Source organism: Anoplopoma fimbria, chromosome 1 (genome assembly GCF_027596085.1).
Source record: "Anoplopoma fimbria isolate UVic2021 breed Golden Eagle Sablefish chromosome 1, Afim_UVic_2022, whole genome shotgun sequence".
NCBI classification, from domain to species: Eukaryota; Metazoa; Chordata; class Actinopteri; order Perciformes; family Anoplopomatidae; genus Anoplopoma; species Anoplopoma fimbria.
The window spans coordinates 10,824,998-10,844,673 of NC_072449.1; the positions used below are offsets into that span (position 1 = coordinate 10,824,998).

The 19,676-nt window shown below is 39.7% G+C and overlaps 1 protein-coding gene across 1 annotated transcript in view; it reads right to left on the reverse strand.

The window, feature by feature from the left end:
• Window positions 1-19,676, reverse strand: part of LOC129105584 (arf-GAP with Rho-GAP domain, ANK repeat and PH domain-containing protein 1-like) — a 45,844-nt gene that overhangs the window by 14,510 nt on the left and 11,658 nt on the right. Inside the window, 13 exon segments of the mRNA XM_054616726.1 lie at window positions 399-573; window positions 8,592-8,774; window positions 9,297-9,382; window positions 9,753-9,952; window positions 10,876-10,982; window positions 11,304-11,488; window positions 11,677-11,797; window positions 12,421-12,490; window positions 12,847-12,999; window positions 13,671-13,713; window positions 13,716-13,752; window positions 13,835-13,923; window positions 15,735-15,910. Of these exon segments, the coding sequence (XP_054472701.1) occupies window positions 399-573; window positions 8,592-8,774; window positions 9,297-9,382; window positions 9,753-9,952; window positions 10,876-10,982; window positions 11,304-11,488; window positions 11,677-11,797; window positions 12,421-12,490; window positions 12,847-12,999; window positions 13,671-13,713; window positions 13,716-13,752; window positions 13,835-13,923; window positions 15,735-15,910 (1,625 nt within the window).

Below are 19,676 nucleotides of genomic sequence, written 5' to 3' on the forward strand. Positions count from 1 at the left end.
TCTCACATTTAGGAATGACATTGTTAATGGTTAAAAAATGTTGATGGTATGATAGTGGCACATCAAAGAAAGTATAAGAAAGATTCATACAATTCTCAACACAATAAGTTTGACAGTGTTTGTATTGTCTGGCTACATGATAATAATACTATCAGACTTACAGAACATATACATATACAGCATATGATTTACAAACTTTTTTTTTTTTTTCAATGTACAATATAATCCCTTATGTTTGTTTTTTACTTATTTTTTTAATCTTAAAGTAAAGTAGGAATGGATCCAACCCAGACGACAACCCAGATAATATATCTGTCACACATACTTGATAAATAATCTGATGAATTTAAAACAAAGGTGCTTTTATGTAACCCGGTGCATGTACAGTCTTACTTTACCTGTGTTGAGATTGTGGCTAATTAACTCAACCTGTAAGGGTTGCGAGTGTGCGTTGGCCAGGGAGAGAACCGTGGGCCAACTTGCCATACCAGTTGAACAATTCACATCGGCACCACAGAAAATCAGTCTCAACGTTTCCAGCACATCGCTGCACTGCACATTTATACAAAGAGCCTAGGGAGAAGGAGAGAGGAAGAGAAAATCAAAACACAATAAAATACTCATGTACAAAAATAACAGACGGAGACAGCGATGTGATGCTTGTGCAAAATGCTCATATCAGACTTAAGTCAGATACTAAATGTAAAGATACCATTTGAGCACAGGGAAAATCAAACCAAGTGATCACAGCAAGTCAAATAAGCTTCTTTTTTTTATTGACTAGAATGACAAAATCTTAAATTGCCTTTTACTGTTAACCTACTTTACTCATTAACCTTGTTGATCTTAACCTGGTAAGTTAAAATAAAGACACACTATTGCAATACTATTAAGTCCCAGTCTGGTTGCGAGGGAAAAAGCAACATGGTGGGAGAGGGAGATGCAGTGAAAGAAAGAGATACAATGAGTGGGAAAGACACTAAACTGATAATAAACTGCTGACCGTTGTATTGTGGTCGTGCAGCTGCTGACCCGAATTGAATAATATCATGCGACTCAACTTTGTTTCGAAGGAAATGGCTGAGGTCAAACTCAGCATGTGTGTGTATCCACAACCACCATAAGCATTCTTGCTTTAAATGGGCGAGTACCTGTCAACACTGCTATGCCTTTGCTAAGTGGAAGTTAACGCAGTGTTTGTTATTGTTGAGAAACAGATATACTGTACCGTCAATAATAAATAAAAAAACTCAAGTAATTATTTTGGGATTCATAGGACCTGTGGAGGTTATTATTATGATAAAACTGCTGACATCTTGTTCTCAAGTGGTTTCATTCCTGTGCCAATTTCTGAGTCCACTCTAAATCCACTGTATGCACATTTAATCAACATTTAATAACGTAGCAGCCTGGAGCCATTTTATAGTGATTAGTCTGTAAGTCCCCATGAACCTTTTGATTCACTTCAGAGGAGCACCAGTGAAGTGAACACTGATCTAAGAGAGGAAGAAAAAGTAACATGTTTGATAACTTTTACTGCTCTTTTTTTGGGCTGCAAAATTAATGTAGATTATATGAATTGTAATTCAGTGGGAATGAAAGTGTTACATTTGTTGATATTTCACTGAAGGAACTATTGAGTTCTTTACAATATTTCCATTGCATCCAAACAGACTAATTACAACCTTTGAATGTGCACCATGAAGCCATGTGAAATGTTAAGATGAAAATGCACACAGTTTTGGTGGGAAATAAAACAAAATTACATTAGTTATGTCTTTGGAAAAACAAGAAAACAATTATTTGTTGAATGTAGAAAACAAACAGACAACAAAAAAGTAAAAAGAGGAAAATCTTCCCACCACACCAAACTACTATTTTAGCTCCGAGAAGTGGATTATCGTCGCTATTTGGAGATTATTTTGGTTTTAAACCAGATGATGACAAAAACAGATTTCTGTAGCTGACAACAAAGGATAAACTACTGCATTTCTTTAGAATGGCAGCAGACATATCGTCCAGATACTGTAAACCCAAATGTAAAGACAGAGGAAGGAGGGGAAGGCGGAATATGAAAGATGTTATGACTAAGAAGAGGATGCAGTGTTTTTACAGCTGGGGAACAACTTGATTTCACACACACACACACACACACACACGCACACACACGTCTGTCTACTGTTAAAACCAATAAACTCTTTTGAATCTGATTGAGAAATTCCACAGCACTCTGTCACACATCCAGACAGAACCCCTCCTCTACTTAAGCCCTGCTGAGCCCCTACGCACACATAAACAAACCAATTAACAAAGATTCAAATTGCACAAGATTTCCCTGCACACACACACACAGAAAACTTAGAAACAAACAGCATTTCTCTTCCTCACACAACATTGAAGACATCTGCGCTGAAAGCTAGCCAGCTATCTGGAGTGGAACACATCCATGTCCATATATTGTATAGTCTAATCCTATGGATCACATGGGAATCAATGTTATTTTAAGCCGCATTTCGGTGGCTACAAGAGTCAGCCATTGTTTTAAATAGCTTCGCTTTGTTCAAGTATGTAGCAAAAAATGCACTTGACATTTTCAGGTACACTTGAACATACATTCATAATGGCTACAAATGCTAGGGAACTATTGAAAGCAGATAAATTGTGCAATACAAACTAAAAAAAGGCAAGGAACAGATATCGATATCGGATATGAGACCGATACTCAGATGATTGGATCGGGTGTTGATGACAAATCGTCTATATCATCTATTCAATTAAAGTCTATATTTATGTCTGATTACACGTACACATAATACGTCGTGCATCAGCAGCATTCCTGTAGAATGCATAGCTGAGGGAGGTTACAACTAACACGTCTGCTGAGGTATTTAATGGCTTCTAATAAGAAACAACAACTCAAATTATCCTAGTCACTTCCACACAGTGTGGCCTACAGTTTATTAATTAAACACTGGTATCTAGCTATTGGCCAATATTCAAAGACCAGGTATTGCTATCGGGGCTGAAAAAGTCAGATCAGTGCATTCTTAGAGTACCCACAGCAAATACGTGATATCTGTGATCAGGGTTAAAAGGTGGGTACTGCTAGAGCAGAAAGGAACAGTGAAGCAACCGAGGTGAGAGAGTTCAAAAGATTTTTATCAGACTGAATACCTACAACATGAAACAGTCGAGAAAGTACATGAGTGCCAGTATGTTGGCAGCACCATCTTGGATCAATGGGAAACCATGTGCTAGACAGAGCTGATCCCTGGGGTGAGTTTGATTGTGTGTCTCCACCTTTTTCTGCTTGGATATGGCCCCACATTTTCTCTTTTCCTTTGCCAGAGACACAATTTACTGTATTTCTCCTGCATTATTCCACTCACTTCTTGCAGTCTCTTGCTTCACTTTCCTGCAAACTACTTTTTTTCCCACGCCAATGAAGTGAACTAATGTTTTTGCCTCAAATTTGGAAATCTGTACACTACAAATAAAAACAGGATCTTAGCATGCTCTTTATCACTGGCTGCAAAATGTGTTGACTCCTATTTTGTCCCATTTATTAGTCACATTGACCTGGTCATCTTGTTTAGCTTAACTGGCTGAAACCACAAGCCAAAAAAGTCAACAATTCAAATCAATCCCTGTGGACTAACAGCAGCCAAAAAGCTACAACCCAAGCCAAATCATGAAGTTCAGTAATTGATGACAAGCACAATTCCGTTCAGAGACAGTGATGTTTTGTGATGACACGTACTTAAGTCTGATAACTGTGTGTCTTTGTGTGTGTGTGTGTGTGTGTGTGTGTGTGTGTGTGTGTGTGTGTGTGTGTGTGTGTGTGTGTGTGTGTGTGTGTGTGTGTGTGCTCCAGTAAAAATGAACATAACCAGCCCTCTGTCCCATGTGGGCATACATGTGAAAACCATGTTGTATGTAGGTCAGTGTCCTGTAATGAATCAATACCCAACCGTGTGCCTCCTGACTGAAATAATTGCTCCAATCAGAACAAAGTACAATGAGGAAATGGGTGTTTGAAGACCTCACGCCCTCCAACATCTGCTGCCTATGAAACAGGGAGTAATGGAATAACACACACACACACACACACACACACACACACACACACACACACACACACACACACACACACACACACACACACACACACACACACACACACACACACACACACACACACACACACACACACACACACACACACACACACACAGACAGACACACACACACACACACACACACACACAAAGAAAGAAAGAAGGAGAGACGAGAAGAGAGACGAGAAGGGAATTCAAGAATCTTACCAAATCTCCCAAGAGAGAGAGCGAGAGAGGGATAAAGATACAGAGAAAGATTTTATCTGGGTGTGTCTAAAAACACAGTCCTGCCATCTGGCCTCTGTAGTTATATTGGACAGAAATGGAGGAAAGGAAAGAGATGCGAGGCGCAGAAAAAAGATAATATTGTGAAAGGAAGATGAAAGCATTTTAGTGGGGCACATTAATTACAGACTAATTGTACTTGGCTCCAAACTGAATATAATACACTCAGACCTCCTATGTACTGACAGACACATGCAGCCCACTGATTGGTCCATTTTAGCACACACTGAATGTCCAGCCAAAAACACATTTATACATATGTGTATGCACGTCCATATATTAAATCCAGATGAGAAACAGTAATTCACATATGCTCTGTCATTACCTCACCAGGGTCAGTATACAGAGAGAGGGAGATGGAGGTGGAGGTAAAAAGCCTGACAAATGAAGAAGGGGAAGAGAAGAGAAGAATTATTGGGCTTAGAGGACAGACAGATATACACAGAAAGATTCTGACAAAAAGGGAAGAAAAGAAAAGAACTCTGAAAAAAACAAAGCAGATCCCATCTCCCTGAACAATTGAAAAGGATTATTGACTTAAAAAACTACAGTGTGAATATGAAAATAAGAAGACTAAGTTGGAAAAGGGAAGAAAGATGAGTCAAAAGAAAAAGAGAACTAGCAGGGATTTGACAGAAAGAAAGGGTAGAAGAGATGGAGCTTTTCTTTTATTGAGCCACTTTCCATAATTATAAAAGCACATAAACAAGCCAATAAAAAGTTTTCACTACCGCCTCTCAGCTGAGTTTGCTATTATAAATAAAATGGTGGTTGTCACCAGCATGACGTTGACATAGACACAACAAACACAAGCTCAAAAAGACTGGGATCATTGGGTGTGGATGTCCAGGTGGGAGGATATTAACTCATACTCACTAATGCTCATGATAAAAATGGTGAATGGGTTTTCCAATATTAAGCAGACAACGTTGCTTTAACAAATGTAACAAAGATATATGAAACCAAGTGTTACTTTGAACAACTGTCCCTAACTTAGACACATACTTTCAAACTGCCAATACTTCTCTCTGTGGTAAATATCTCAATGCCACACTGTGCATCTCTCTTTTTTATCCCTCAAACAGTGCTCTTTGGCTTCTTTGCTCTCACACAAAGACATAAAAGGAACCTCATCAATCAAAAGGCTTTAACAAGGTTTAAATAGTAGCATAGAATAATAAGACACCATGAAGCAAAAGACTGGCTGTCAAACATACTACACAAACAAGAAAACCAAGATGAGTTCTCCTGGAACATTTGGGATTTTTGAATCATGCTTCATTAAAAACGTGAACACTATGTTCTTGCAAGTGAATATGAAACCCAATTATTGAATGAAAAACTGTTGAAAGCATCAATAGTTGACTACCTAGTGCAAAAGAGAGAGGACACAAAGCAGGAAGGGACCAAGCGAGAGAGACAATGATGTCCATTGACAGAGGTGAGTGTGTTGTCTACTCTGATTACACACACACACACACACACACACACACACACACACACACACACACACACACACACACACACACACACACACACACACACACACACACACACACACACACACACACACACACACACACACACACACAGCAAAAAAAGGCAGAGAAACATGCCTACACACATTAATATGCATATTAACGTCTCTCAGCCCACTCCCAGTGAAAACCATACACACAATAACTCTAATGTGCTCACTGACTTAGAGCTAGCAGAGCAGCTGTCTAGAGACCAAACCATGACCCACAAACACATTCAAGTATACGTTTGATTTATTGCACTGAGATTACATACTGTCAGAGATCCAAAGTCCGTTGACACAGATTCCTGTACTCACACTAAATTATAGGTAATCTAAAAAAACACACAGATGCAGACAAACAAAAATACTTTCACTACCCTCTCCTAGAGCTCACTAGTACACACAACCTTACCTGTAAGTTTTCAGTTCCTTTCAATCACTGCTCTGTTTGAACGTCAGTCGACACAGACATGCACGCAGGGTTTCAAATGCAAAAACAAATACCAAGTTTGTGATGCTTTAGTCAGGCAGAGTTAAGGGAATACCAGCAACTTACGAATGAGTTAAGGAGCCAGGAGTGAAGAGATCAACTTTCTTCTGCAGTCGCAGCAAACAATGAGGAGGGGAGGAGAGGGGGGAGGCGGAGTTAGAGCACATTCCAGCTAAAGCAGTGCGTAATGATGTCACATTCAGAGAGAAAAGGAAAAACAAAGAAGAAAGGAAACAGAGAGAGGGGGATAAAAAGGCCAGGACTAGATAAACAAACCTGAATCTGAGCCAGAGACACATCAGCAGTACTCACACAGTACAAATGTCTGTTCCTCTCTCATTTCCACCCTCACACAATGCTTTATAGTCAATGCATTTTCCCATAACTGCATAGTTAATACAAACCCATTGCAGAGTCTATTATTTCTTAAGACACACCCAAGTGGAAAGAGTAGCAACTCAGAGCTGAGGAGCATCAAGTATTGGAATTTAGCAGAACAGGTAGCGTAGCATCTGTTTGAAATCAGGTAGGAGGTTCTGAATTCACAAAGCAACCAACTGCTTCAGTTTCTACTTCCTCAAGACAGAAAGTAGAAAAGGGAAAAAGAGATATCCATCATGGAGTAGGACTACATGAAGAAGGGAGGACCAGCGTCTGAACAAAATGGCTTTAGACCAAAACAAGTAGTGGTTATAGTGTGTTTGTGTGATAATAAGAAAAATTCCTTTATCTCCTTTTGCACATCCCAAACACAGTGACTCACTCACACACACACATTCGCACAAGGTTGAACGCTTGAGGGAGAAAAAATAGAACTCAGTCAGGTGCTAAATGTGAATCACCCACACACTCAGTGCGCCTGTGAGCAGTCCACATTGTTAGCAGTAAGTGGGTTAAGCGGCTAATGAGTGACCCAGCAGGGTCTGACACACTAAGACATTTACCGCACACAGTGGAGCACAGCGAAGGGGACAATATAAAACCCCCGACTCCAGCCATTCAGAAACTGTTCCCAGGTGTCCTGTTTCGGACTTTTACTGACCGAGTTTATCAAGTTTACAGGGTAGAGGTATGCATTGTCTGAGCTCTTCCATTAACAGGGAAAACAAGGACAGATCAGATTTGTTGGTGGTCCATCCTGAGAGGGCGTTTGTCTTCAGGTACTGTAATTGCTGACTTCAATGTAATATTTAGGCCACTGCTGATTCTCTTACACCACTAGTATGAGCTTATATGTTTTGCAAACACTGATGACTCAGAAGCGAGCCAGGAATTCACACAAGTTAGTTTGAAACAAATTAAGTATCACTTTGATTACTCTAATTCGGCTCGACTCTGAATGTCAGTTATCAAGATTATTGCAACTGAGTGTACTTTAAATATTGGACTTAATCTGGGATTCAGACAGCTTTTGCAATATAGGAACCTGCATTTCACTCCAGCTGCAGTGAGTTCAAATCAGTTTCTTGAATGTCCCACTTTGAGGTCAATTGACTCATACAGCTTGCCTGAATCAGCTGGGAAGAGGAAACATACATACTTGCTATTTCTGACTTTTAAGATGAGCTTGCTGAGTGCTTTCACATTTGCTTAAAAAAAAAATGCTCTCCTTTAGTGCAATATTTGACAAAAAAAAAAAAAAAAAAAGATTTACACAAAGGGACTCATTTGTTTAATTTTGTTCTGTTAAATTGGTTTCACAGGAAAAGCCTTTTTTTTTGTCTCTCTATCATTCAATCTATAAAAAAGATAAGTACAGTCTGGTCAAGTCTGAGTAGTAAGCATGCAGATGTACAGTGTATGGTGTGTGTATATGACGTGCAAAATCCAGTCACAACTAAGTCTGTGACACCTTACGAGAAATGTGCACACAGCTGCTGGAATAAATCTAAAGGGAGGCTCTGTATTGTGATGCAAAGGGAGCAGTCAATACTATTGCTACATTCACCAAAGTGAATAAATAAATACCGTCACCTTAGTCATAGCGGATTGCTAAACGAACGACCTCAGTTACCTCTAAATCCTCCCTAAACTTCTCTTTCTCAAGGTCTGTTGACTGAGAGAATTTCCAATGTAGTTTCGTATATTGAATCTCTATAACCAGTGTGTATATCAAATCCAAATGTTAGGGGGACACAGACAAAAGCAAACAATCAAAGCGGTGATTTCGACTTACATTGTTGAGCTCTTTCTGGTTTCCGTACAGAGGGTGGTACTTCCTGTATTTGCCCTGGCGATATTTGTTGGTGATGAAGCGTCGTCTCTCGTCGCTGCAGCTCAAGGTTGTCAAAGCTTCACTTGGCGGGACGTTAGCTGCCCAAAAGCTGTTTACCCGCTCGTTGCCCAGCAACAGAAAAACCTGCATCACAGGTAGGGTTTAGTAGAAGTATTTCCACATTAAGGGTGATATGAAGCGTGTGTAGAGGTCAGGATGTGCACTGTTGTCTGATCATACACACTATGCAGTTGATTAAGTATGCCTGTTTATTTTTAGTATTATCATTTTCATTCTATTATATTGGATCAAGCGGCTGTGTGTAAATCAATAAAATGTAACATAACTACTGACTTCTGCATCAGAAATTACCACAGAGTGTAATCCAACCCCTGACACAGTGTCCACAAATACTTCACATTCTGAGCTTCCCAAGGATTAACTGCAAGGCTATTATATTAGACTGCATTGCATTACATTATATAAGTGCACCAAATAAAATGCTACCTCAGTATAAATCATTCTGCTGCTCTATCTGGGTTTAAGCTGCTAAATGAATTGGTCATGATTAAGTAGTTCAGATCACTGTAGGGACATTGTACATTTTATTGCTAATGATTGTATTAATCTTTTATTCTGAGTAAAAAAACTTGTGACTGTGTGTACCTGTATAAGCTCCTCTGTCCAGACTTTCCTGTCCATCTTCAGACTACGAACCTTTGAAATGCTAGGACCCAGTCCTCTGTGCTCTCCTGGAACAGATACACACACACACACACCCACACACATTTTGAAGATAAAGTTCATACAGACTGTGTAACAGTAATGTGAAATTCTACTGCAACCATGCAACCAAGAGTTTTCACACCAGGCTAATTGATATCTGTCATGTCTTTTCAACACACAACAAAATGTGTATATAACTATATATCCCCTGTATAATACTATACATATTTTGAAGACATGTATCAAAATAATACCCCAAAACTTGCTGACAACAATGTCAAAATTTGTTTAAAAGAAAATATTCACTTAAACTTATGTACAAACATAAATGCACAAACAATACATGAAACTCATCAAGACAAAAATAAACATATATCCAAACCCAGGAACACAAACCTGCACATCGCTTGCAGACCACCACACACAAGTTGATGGCAGCCCACTCCGGCTGGGGAGCCTCACAGTCGGCACAAAGGCTGTTGCTAGGCTCCGCCCAGATCCGCTCTGCCACCTCGCTATTCGACAGCGCCTCACCTATTGCAACCTGCATGGCTTCCACCCACTGCTCTCGTAGCTGCTCTGATTCTGCGATGAAACTGCGCAGAGAGACAAACACACGGCCGGGTGTTAGCGCCGACATTATGATGCTGATGTGAACTACCAAGTGAGTGTGTGCCCTGTGTGTGTGTGTGTGTGTGTGTGTGTGTGTGTGTGTGTGTGTGTGTGTCTCCTTATGCTCATGCGCCCACTGAGTGCTGACTCTTACTCTGCTCTTGTTTTGCTAAAAATACTTGTATCAAAGACTGGAAACTATAAAAAACATGTACACACATACACACTCAAGGACAGATTTGTGGCTTGACGCAGAATCTCATGTCTGAATCCTTCCTCTTCTCATCCGTCTAAAAACACATTGGTCTCTGTCCTTAAAACACACATACACAAACACTTCTCAAACCATTGAAGTAGCAAAAATGCAAACTTAGACCGAGACACAAAATGACTCACAGTCCAACTCTTAAATATGCAAGCCTTTTCAGATTTCCCCATCCTTTCAAGCTGAGCCCTTCCACTGCAGGCGGTGTGCACGATCAGCCAAAAGACCACACACACACACACACACACACCACACCAACAAAAACACTTGTGTACACACATCTCCCTCACTCTTCTTCACAGACTCACACACATACAAAAGGGCCTTTCACATTCTCCAAAGATGTCCAGCTGAGACATAGCAGGACGGTGGGAGTTCTCAGTATAACAACATGATCTTATTTCCTCTAAATATCTGAGCACCAAGTCCAGCTCAGCCATTTGTTTGCCAGGAAGAATGATTATCTATGCACTGAAATGCTTATGGAGAAACATGTATCCATTGTTGAAATAAAAAAAAAAGTAATCAGTCAGACTGTGTGCAGTACATAAAATATGCACAGGATACTTACAAACACAAAGAGCACATCTGTATACACATGAAGGAAGTGTGTGTGTCGCATTTTTTGTGTACATGTATTACCTGAAGATGCGATAAGGCGTGGTGAGATCAAAGCCACGACGATCTGTGTCCTTAACATTTCCTACATTCATCTCAATGGATGTGATTCCCAATCCTATCCGATAGTCCTGGAAGGAAAAAGGACAAAGAGTTTTTTCTGAGTGAATTTGCTCTATTGCATTAACTTTATTGTTTCTTATAACGTGGAGAAGGCTGAAAGAAACACAACAAGTTAATCTACAAATTTAAGCTTCAATCTAGATGATGTAAGATTTTATAAACATGTATAACACTGTATGAAAAACGTGTGTTTAGTAAAATCTAAAATGTTCTGTGTGAAGGTCAATTAGCGATCAGCAGATGCATTCTAATCACTCCGTAGTTTAAGTTTACAACTATGTGATTTGTACCACTGCTCATCTCTTCAGTCCCACACAGAGAGTTCTTACCTCAATGTTTTTGTAGAGGAAGACTTTATCTGAGGCAACAATGGTATAAAGTTTGGAGCGTAACCCTCTGAGCTCCAGGTATCCCTGATAGTCCGGGGACAAAGGTGAGCTAGGGTTCATGGTGCTGCGCAGATGGCGCCCCCTGGTGCAGTCCTGCAGCACAGTCACCCAGTCGTTTCTCTCGACTGCATGGATGTGTAAACAAATGTATGAATAAACGTGTGTTTATTAAATATGCATGCACAAATATATGTGAATCAAGATACTGTACATGCATAAGACATATGCACATGGCATCTTACAAACAGTAACATGCATTCATTTTTTATGTGTGCAAGCACACACAGACTTGACCAAACAAAATCAGACAGACCTTCACTTTCAGCCCTGAAGATGAAGGTTCGGTTGTTTGTGACGACCTCAAACTTCAGCTCACCCACACTGCTCACATTAGTGACGAAGGCAGTAGAGATGATCCCCTTAGAATACACCTCCTACAACAGACCACACACACACAGCAACCACTTCTCTGTTAAACAGTTCCATATCTAACACACTGATGTCTGTGTTTGCGTGAGCAGGAAATGTAGTTTTGATGCATCAGTGTATCTGAGGACGAAATCCACACAGAAATTGCTTTTTGAAGGGCTCCATCACTTGAATGTCTCATAGAAAACGCTGAAACACGGGTGTGTGAAGTACATTATCACAGGACGCGCCCCTTCATTATGCACGTTTGGTGAGCCTCGATATATATGCACAGGCAACTGTTGAAATCACACCAAACTCCCACTTCTTATATGTTGCAAACTTTTCTGTAAGGACTGAAATAGGCCCCAAAGTTTCGCTATGAGTTTAATGTTTTCAGTATAGGCATACTTCCCTGCTTACTACAGAGGGTGGAGAAAGAAAATCAAAATGTATACATAAATACTATATGTATACATGGAGTCCACTTGAGCCCAATTCAAAACTATTCTGGGGTGGTGGCAGTTTGGCAGGCTGTTGTCCTTTCGCAGCGCTTGGCGTGCTGTTCATGCATCACTTGTGATGTTGATTCTCAGTAACTGTGTCTAAGTGATCATGTGATGGAGTTACTGTACATGTTTGTTGTTACCTTGTCATTGTCAAAGTATCTCAGGTAGTCAACATCCAGCTTCACCCATCGTCGCTGATAATAGAGGGCTCTGTGTACGAACACATGCACACAAACATAAATTCAAAAGAGTGAAGTACAAACTCCCTTTTACTGTAAAACAAGAGGAACTAGGATAGAGGTTTTTCATAGCCAGACTGGGTAGTAATTTAAAGCATTTCAGCATTGACATTTTTTGCCATGCAAGCACAAAATGAAAGCAGTGAGAAGTTTAGCTGTATTTGTTCAGGCATAAAAACAGCCCTAACAGTAAAGTAATACCTTGATCTTTTCTATTGATGTCATCATGTTTTAAGAGGGATTGAGATTGTGCTAATCTCATGTACACACATATATCAGTGTAAATATTGATCGATGCCTTGTGTGTGTATGTGTTGCCACTCATACCCCTGAGGTGGATTCTTGTCCAGCCAGCCCATCTTGATGACAGCAGCAAGCTGAGAGCTGTCGACTTTAGTGGTCGAGGTCAGTCTGCCACTGATTGGCAGGTAGACACTTCCTTGCAGACTGTCCATACCCCCGTCATTCCAGAGAGTGGGACTTAGGATCAAAGAAATAAGCACACAAACACACACACTTAGTAAACATGTCAACATACAGAAACCTCATATTAATGTTTGTATAATAATCTTGTATCTTATTTTATGATAATCTTATAATATACTCTGAAATGTCTACACCTTTGCATGCCAGGTAATGTGCTTAAAATCAAATCCTGAAAAAGAAGTATAATGCTTTTGTACATAGAGATGGAATCATTTGTGGATGAAATAGATTGTCAAGAAAGTGTCGTTTTGCCACTATTGCACGCTCTCCAATAGAGATACTACACTGATCAATGACAACCCTCCCAAAAAAGTCCAAGACGGCTCAGTCTGAGTCAGGCCTCTGCACTGAACTGTACTAGTAAGACATGTAATAACATTTACAGATAACTTTTTGCTGCATACAACTCAAGTGTAAGAAGTGTACTTTAAAATTAACTCAAGTTATAGTAAAGCAAAACACAAAGTAATTATTTAATGAGCAAGAAAAAGTCTGAGACCAATTGTAGTGATAACCAAATATATCCAATAACTGATAACTGATTGCCATGGTTAGCTATGTACTGACTGCAAAGGTCAAATCTGTCTCTGTGGATGCTTGTTTGCTTTGTTTTTTTTAAATCTAACTTTGAGTGGTTTGTATTAATGGTTTGTGTTGATACTCACTCATCATCATCCAACTGCTCATCATCACTGTACAAAGAACTACGCGTCCTTTTGCCTGGAAAGGCACTTGAAGGGACATATCCTGTTGGAGGACACAGCGGTCATTCATTGTGCAGTAGGAGAAGAAGAAGAAGAGTCTAAAAGAAGGAAATATTCTCACTCACCCTGTCTGATGCGTTTATTTGATGAGCACCGGGGTAAAACAAGTCTGGTTCTTCATAGTCATCAGAACAATCATTAAGTGAATCCAACCCTGAGGGAGGGAGTAAAGGGTGAGAACAAATAGAGTTGTGCTGCTTTAGTTGGTGTTAGTTAGTTCATTAGTTTGGTTAAGTCCGGTTTGCAAAGAAAACTTTAAGATGCTGACAAAATAACATGCACAATATGATGTCCACTTAAGAAAGGAGAAATAAGTAATAATCAGTTTATCAAATTCTGGTTTTCGTGAATTGAACAGTAAGAATCTGTACTGACACTCAATAGAATTTGAATAAGCCTCAATTAACCATAATGCAAAACAACAATATTATACACATTAGACACATTGCCCTTAGCCTAAGGGGCTGACTACTGTTTTCTGACTTGGAACAAGAGTAACATTAATGACCTCTGTGCTTCCTGGATGGGTAATAGACAAAGTATACATTTGATTTTAGATTGGATTGAGGCTTTTCCATTTTTTGCAAAATCATACTGAATGAATCTGGTGGGACTGAAAGAATGTATCCACCAATTATTTTAAAGAACTCTTTACTTGACTCACGGACAACCCACAGATAAACTCAACTTGTTTACATTCTTTCTCTGCCGTTTACCAGAAATCATTCAAGGAAATGCAGTAAATCAATGATAGAGCAAGTGTAGGGAAATGGGATACAGTTTAGTAAATAACTGCACAGATTATACATGTAACTCAAGTTCTCTGGTTGGGGATAAGAGCTTTAGCTGTGTTAATCTGTGTCTGTGAACACAGAAACTAAATAGTCTGAGAAGAACAACTGAGAGTGTAACTTGTGTTTGTGTGGCAGGACTCTCCCTCTCTTCTAAGAACTAGATTTTCAGGCTGAGTGACTAAATAAATATTAAGCAGAGACATATTCCCTCTGGCATGCTGAATAGGTTAAACTTATCAAGTTGAAACAGAAATGTTAAGGATAGAAAAACATTATGAACAGACACTTTGTTTACAGCGGCGGCTTCTGTTAAGTGCGGGAGTCATTGCATTTAAAAAACGGCTGAACAATGTCTATGGGCCATTAAAGCATGAACTACGTCATTGCACTACAGAGATGGAAATACATTTGTCTTCAAGGGAAAAAAACATTTTGAACAACTGCACCACGTGTTCCATAACTCAGAGCTGCTTTGTTTAAACTTATTTGAACCTTGTTCACTAAATACACATTCATGACCTTGAAATAGAAATCTGAGACAACAAGCATAGCTTATCTCACCTTGCTATGAATGAGGCAGGGATTTGAAGGAAAAGCTGCAGTGTTCATGGCCTCAGTATTTATTTTTAGCAAGATAATTCACATTTTCAAGGCTTTTAGTTCTAATAAACGACTTAGTTTGAGACACTCCCGCCTCTGTTCATTTCTAGGATTGAATTTACAGGACATTTACAAGAGACTGCCACTTTCACTGTGTTAAAACGGCAACATTTTCTATTTGCTGTTTTAATTACACATTCTGGTACTCAAGTAATGGGAGCCTTAAGCAAGAAGATATATTTATGACACATGTTGAGTGAAATACTGTACTGATACATACTTTAGCTAAACAATATTTCAGCACCATTTAACTAGAAATTTACAGAAAGTGATGAAAGTCACGGTATTCCCAATCTTTACCATATAACAATGTAGGTTTAATATTATTTATGATTCCTAGAGGCTCAGAGGCCAAGACACTGACAATGAACCCCGTTCAAATCCAGCTGAGGACCTTTGTGGCATGTTGTTCCCCACCTCACACCCTCTCTCAACTATCACTATCCAACAAGGCATTAAATGCCCCAAAAATCATTTTTAACAAGTATTCTATGCTGATTACACTACTTACTGGATTCACGGAAAGGTTGCGTGACTCTCCTAGCAGGCAGGGCCGGCTGAGTGTCCGGTTGATTTGACAGACCTTGATGTGCGTCTTCTAGAGTTTGGGGTGTCCTGATGCGAGGTGGGACCTGTGGAGTTTGGTCTTTCTGGATCTCATCAGTGATCGTCTTGGTGGGAGAGGAGCTTCGGGATAAAGGGGTACAGGACATGTCAACAGAGGTTTGGACAGCAGAAGAGGAGTCCTCGGACATGGTAATTCGAGATTGGCTAAAAATCCCACGTAGGCGGCTAATCCTATACATCCTCTGTAGGGAAGGAGGTCCTTCTCCATTTGACATCTCCCTCCTGTCTTGGTTTTACTCATTCCATAGTGAAAACTGAAAAGAACAGCACTTGAGATTTTCTCGAGGCACTTGCACCTTGCACGCGGATGGTCTGAAGTAATAACTCTCTACGAACGGCACGACAAAGAAGACAAAAAAGAAAAAAAAATCTGGTAACCTGATTCAGTTCACATTATTGACTGCTGCCTTGTCTTCTTCCATGGTATGAGAACTGATCCCAGCGCTGTAGCAAACCTGTGTCCGTCTGCTCTGCTTCTGACTGTTTTCTTTTTCCCACTTCTGGTTTACGTAGCAAGTCTGAACCTGCCTCCCTCTGCAAGATCCCATCTCCCTGTCAACACAGCATACCTCTGGCTCCGCTGTATGCATGCACACGGACACAAACACACGTGCGCAGTAGAAATGTGCCGGTATTCCAGTTGTACAATATGCCGCATGAAACATTCTAATTTACCTCCAACTTTGTCTATTGCAGCCAACTTGTTCTAACTGCATATATTGTGAAATAGTAATATTTGCTGAAATAATAACAGTATGCGTTTTCCCAATGCAACACGTACACACAGGTCCTGTATCGGATACCAGAATCAGTACTGGTCAATTCCCAATTTTGGCTATTAATAATGTCACGTTCATGATCCACAATATCCTTCATACAAAGTTACACTTCATAATTATGATATCAATTGCATAGGCCACATATATTCTGTATATAACTGATTCACACACAACAGTACATTTGCTGCTTGTTTTTTTTAACTGATTTTATTGCTTACTCTTCATATCATTACGACTCCATTATTCTTTTAGTTAGTCATAAAGACATCCACACTCAAAATTGTGAAATGAATGCATTCACACAATGTTGAGCAGTCAATATAAACTTTTCCATGCTGACGGGAAAGTCAAGAGTGAGCACACAGGCCTGGTTTCTATCCATCAAGTATTGTGAAAGTTCCTCTTTATTACTCCCTCTTTTGTGAATTTTATTCTAGTGACAGTCGCAATGATCAGCCTTTGCCCTTGCAAGGACATAACAGATTCTAGTCACATATTACAGCAAACGGCTCCAGACCAAACATAGTGAAACTTCTAAACTGAAGATTTGTTTGGAAACAAAGTGACAAGTTAATATGCCAGTGTGAAATAATAGTAGAAAACAGTTACTGGCACACACAGAAATAAACTGCTCTGTTGTGTAAAGTTCACATTTAGGGTGGTACTGCCACCATGGCTGCATTAGCTGTCAGCATACCTAAATTTATCCAATATACACGTTCTAAATTAGTAGGAGGCAGTTCACAGACCCCTCCTAGTAGTGTGTTGTTTGGTGTGTTCTTTGGTTCCAGCAGGAGAAATATCATTTATGAAGTAGCAAGACATAACATTAAGTTAACTGGTGACTCTTCATATGCATTGTATTCCTTAGCTCTGAATAATTACAATACACAATGACGGGAAACTGACCCGTTGACACAGTTCCTCCTTTTTCTCAGAGGAAGAGTGCTGAGAGAGGGGCTGCTAGCTAGACGCTATATTTAGTTCACATGTGTGTTTATTGCATGGCCTCCCTGCCTTTTTAAAATGAAATACAAACAAAATGTAGCAGTTTGGCATTCAAGACCAGCACCAAGCTGTTCTATGGTGTCACACACAACCAGTAACCACAACAGTATAACCTCTGTGTGAAGCAGTCTGACTCTGTCGGTCATTGCTGATAGCGTGTGCTCACAATAATGTTCAGAGCTCAGCTTTCTCCTAGAAAACAGTTCTTTTTCACAACAGCTAAACATGCCAGGTATGCCTTTGCAAAATCCCATTTTTACCGGTTATATAGTCCACAGGCATACAGATCAAAAAGCAATACCAGTTTCAGTTCCCTAAACTTAACTCCCTTAACAACCCCAGAACAGGACAGGATATCTAGTCTCACACAGGATCATTAAAACATGAAACTGTCCTCCTCTGGTCAAGGTAAAACTTACAGTAAAACAAACTCTAGCAAACAGGATAACATTTCTCAGAGCGAGGTGTAACGGCAGAAAACATGAACACCGCAATAAAGAAAGGCTTCCTTGTTTGAAACGCTGACATAGACCACAGTGAGATGGAGGTTTAGAAGGAGTGAGAGCATGTTACAAACACTGAGAAGAGACAGGTAGAGATATTATAAGTATCAATCTTACCTGTCACAACATGTTCAAAAGGAGTCCTTTTCCGTGACAATAGAATAGTTTTTAACACACATACACACATCGGAAGAGAGGCGGGGGTAAGGAGGAGGAAATGACCAGTTAACCAAAAGATGGGGAGGAGGCAACGAGGCAAGCTGACAAGGAAACGAGAGAGCAACAAGAGCATGTGAATGTGTGAATGTGTGCTAGTGGACAATACAAAAAGTCTGAAGTTTGTTCCTGGTAACAAATCACTTTTGTCTTTCTCTCTAGCTTTATTTCTCACTCTCTCTATCTCTATCTCCCTACGACACTCACAGTAGGTCTGTGTTGTGTGTTTTAACCGCTCTGTGTTGTTCTCCATTGTAACTTCCTCCCTCTCTCTACAGTTAGTTTCCCTATAAAACACAGACAGAGATGATGCATATATTGCAATGCTCATAGTTCTTCAAAGCCTGACTAGTGACGGGACAAGCAGAAAAAAAGAAAGAGCTCCTGAACTTGTGTAGGCTACTTTTACTAGGAAGTACACAAGCAGATAAAGCAAATATGTAAGTATGATAAAGCTAGAGTGTCATCAGTGCTTTTTACAGACCCACATTTTGCACCACATCAATGTGCACAAAGAGAAAACAAGCAAAAAACAATAGTGACCGTATAAATCATTTAACTGCAAAAAACTGGATATATATATATATATACCATGTATAGGAGGGATATAATAGTTGAGACAAGTTCACCACAGAGCCTTTGGGAAAAAAAAAATATAACATGTGGTAAAGCAACCACAGAACAGACCATTACTTCTCAGCTCAATGCTCTCATAGATGAACCCTTGTGAACAAGCCTTGTTCACATATTTCCGTATTCAACAAGTCACTGAGCTTTAGGTCCACTCTGTCTGTCATTGTGCTTCGGACTTTCATTTTCAGGAAGTGTCTAATTTTGTTTTGGGAAGTGTTTAAAAGTCCCCATTAACATTTTTGGTGTCTAAACTGCTGTTAAAGTTTAAAGTTAGAGTTGCATTTTTCCATCTTGTCCAATAGGTGGCAGCATTTTTAAGGTCACGTATCTGTTCTAAAAAGGTGTTCAAAAAATGCGATGACGTCACACTGTCAGAGGTACTGCTTTACGGCAGTTTCTGAATCACTTCGGCACTTCCTTTTATTAACATATAATAGTATAATATATATATATATATAATATAAATACACGATCCTCTAAGAACTAACAAACATTTACAGAAGTGAGACTCTTGACCCAGTCTCAATAAAATATAAGTCTCAACACACACAAACATTCATTTACATGCCATTTTGTCATTTCGCCCAGGCTCTTCGTAACGGGCTCCACAAACATTCATTTACAGCACATTTCCCTCACACACACACACACACACACACACACACACACACACACACACACACACAC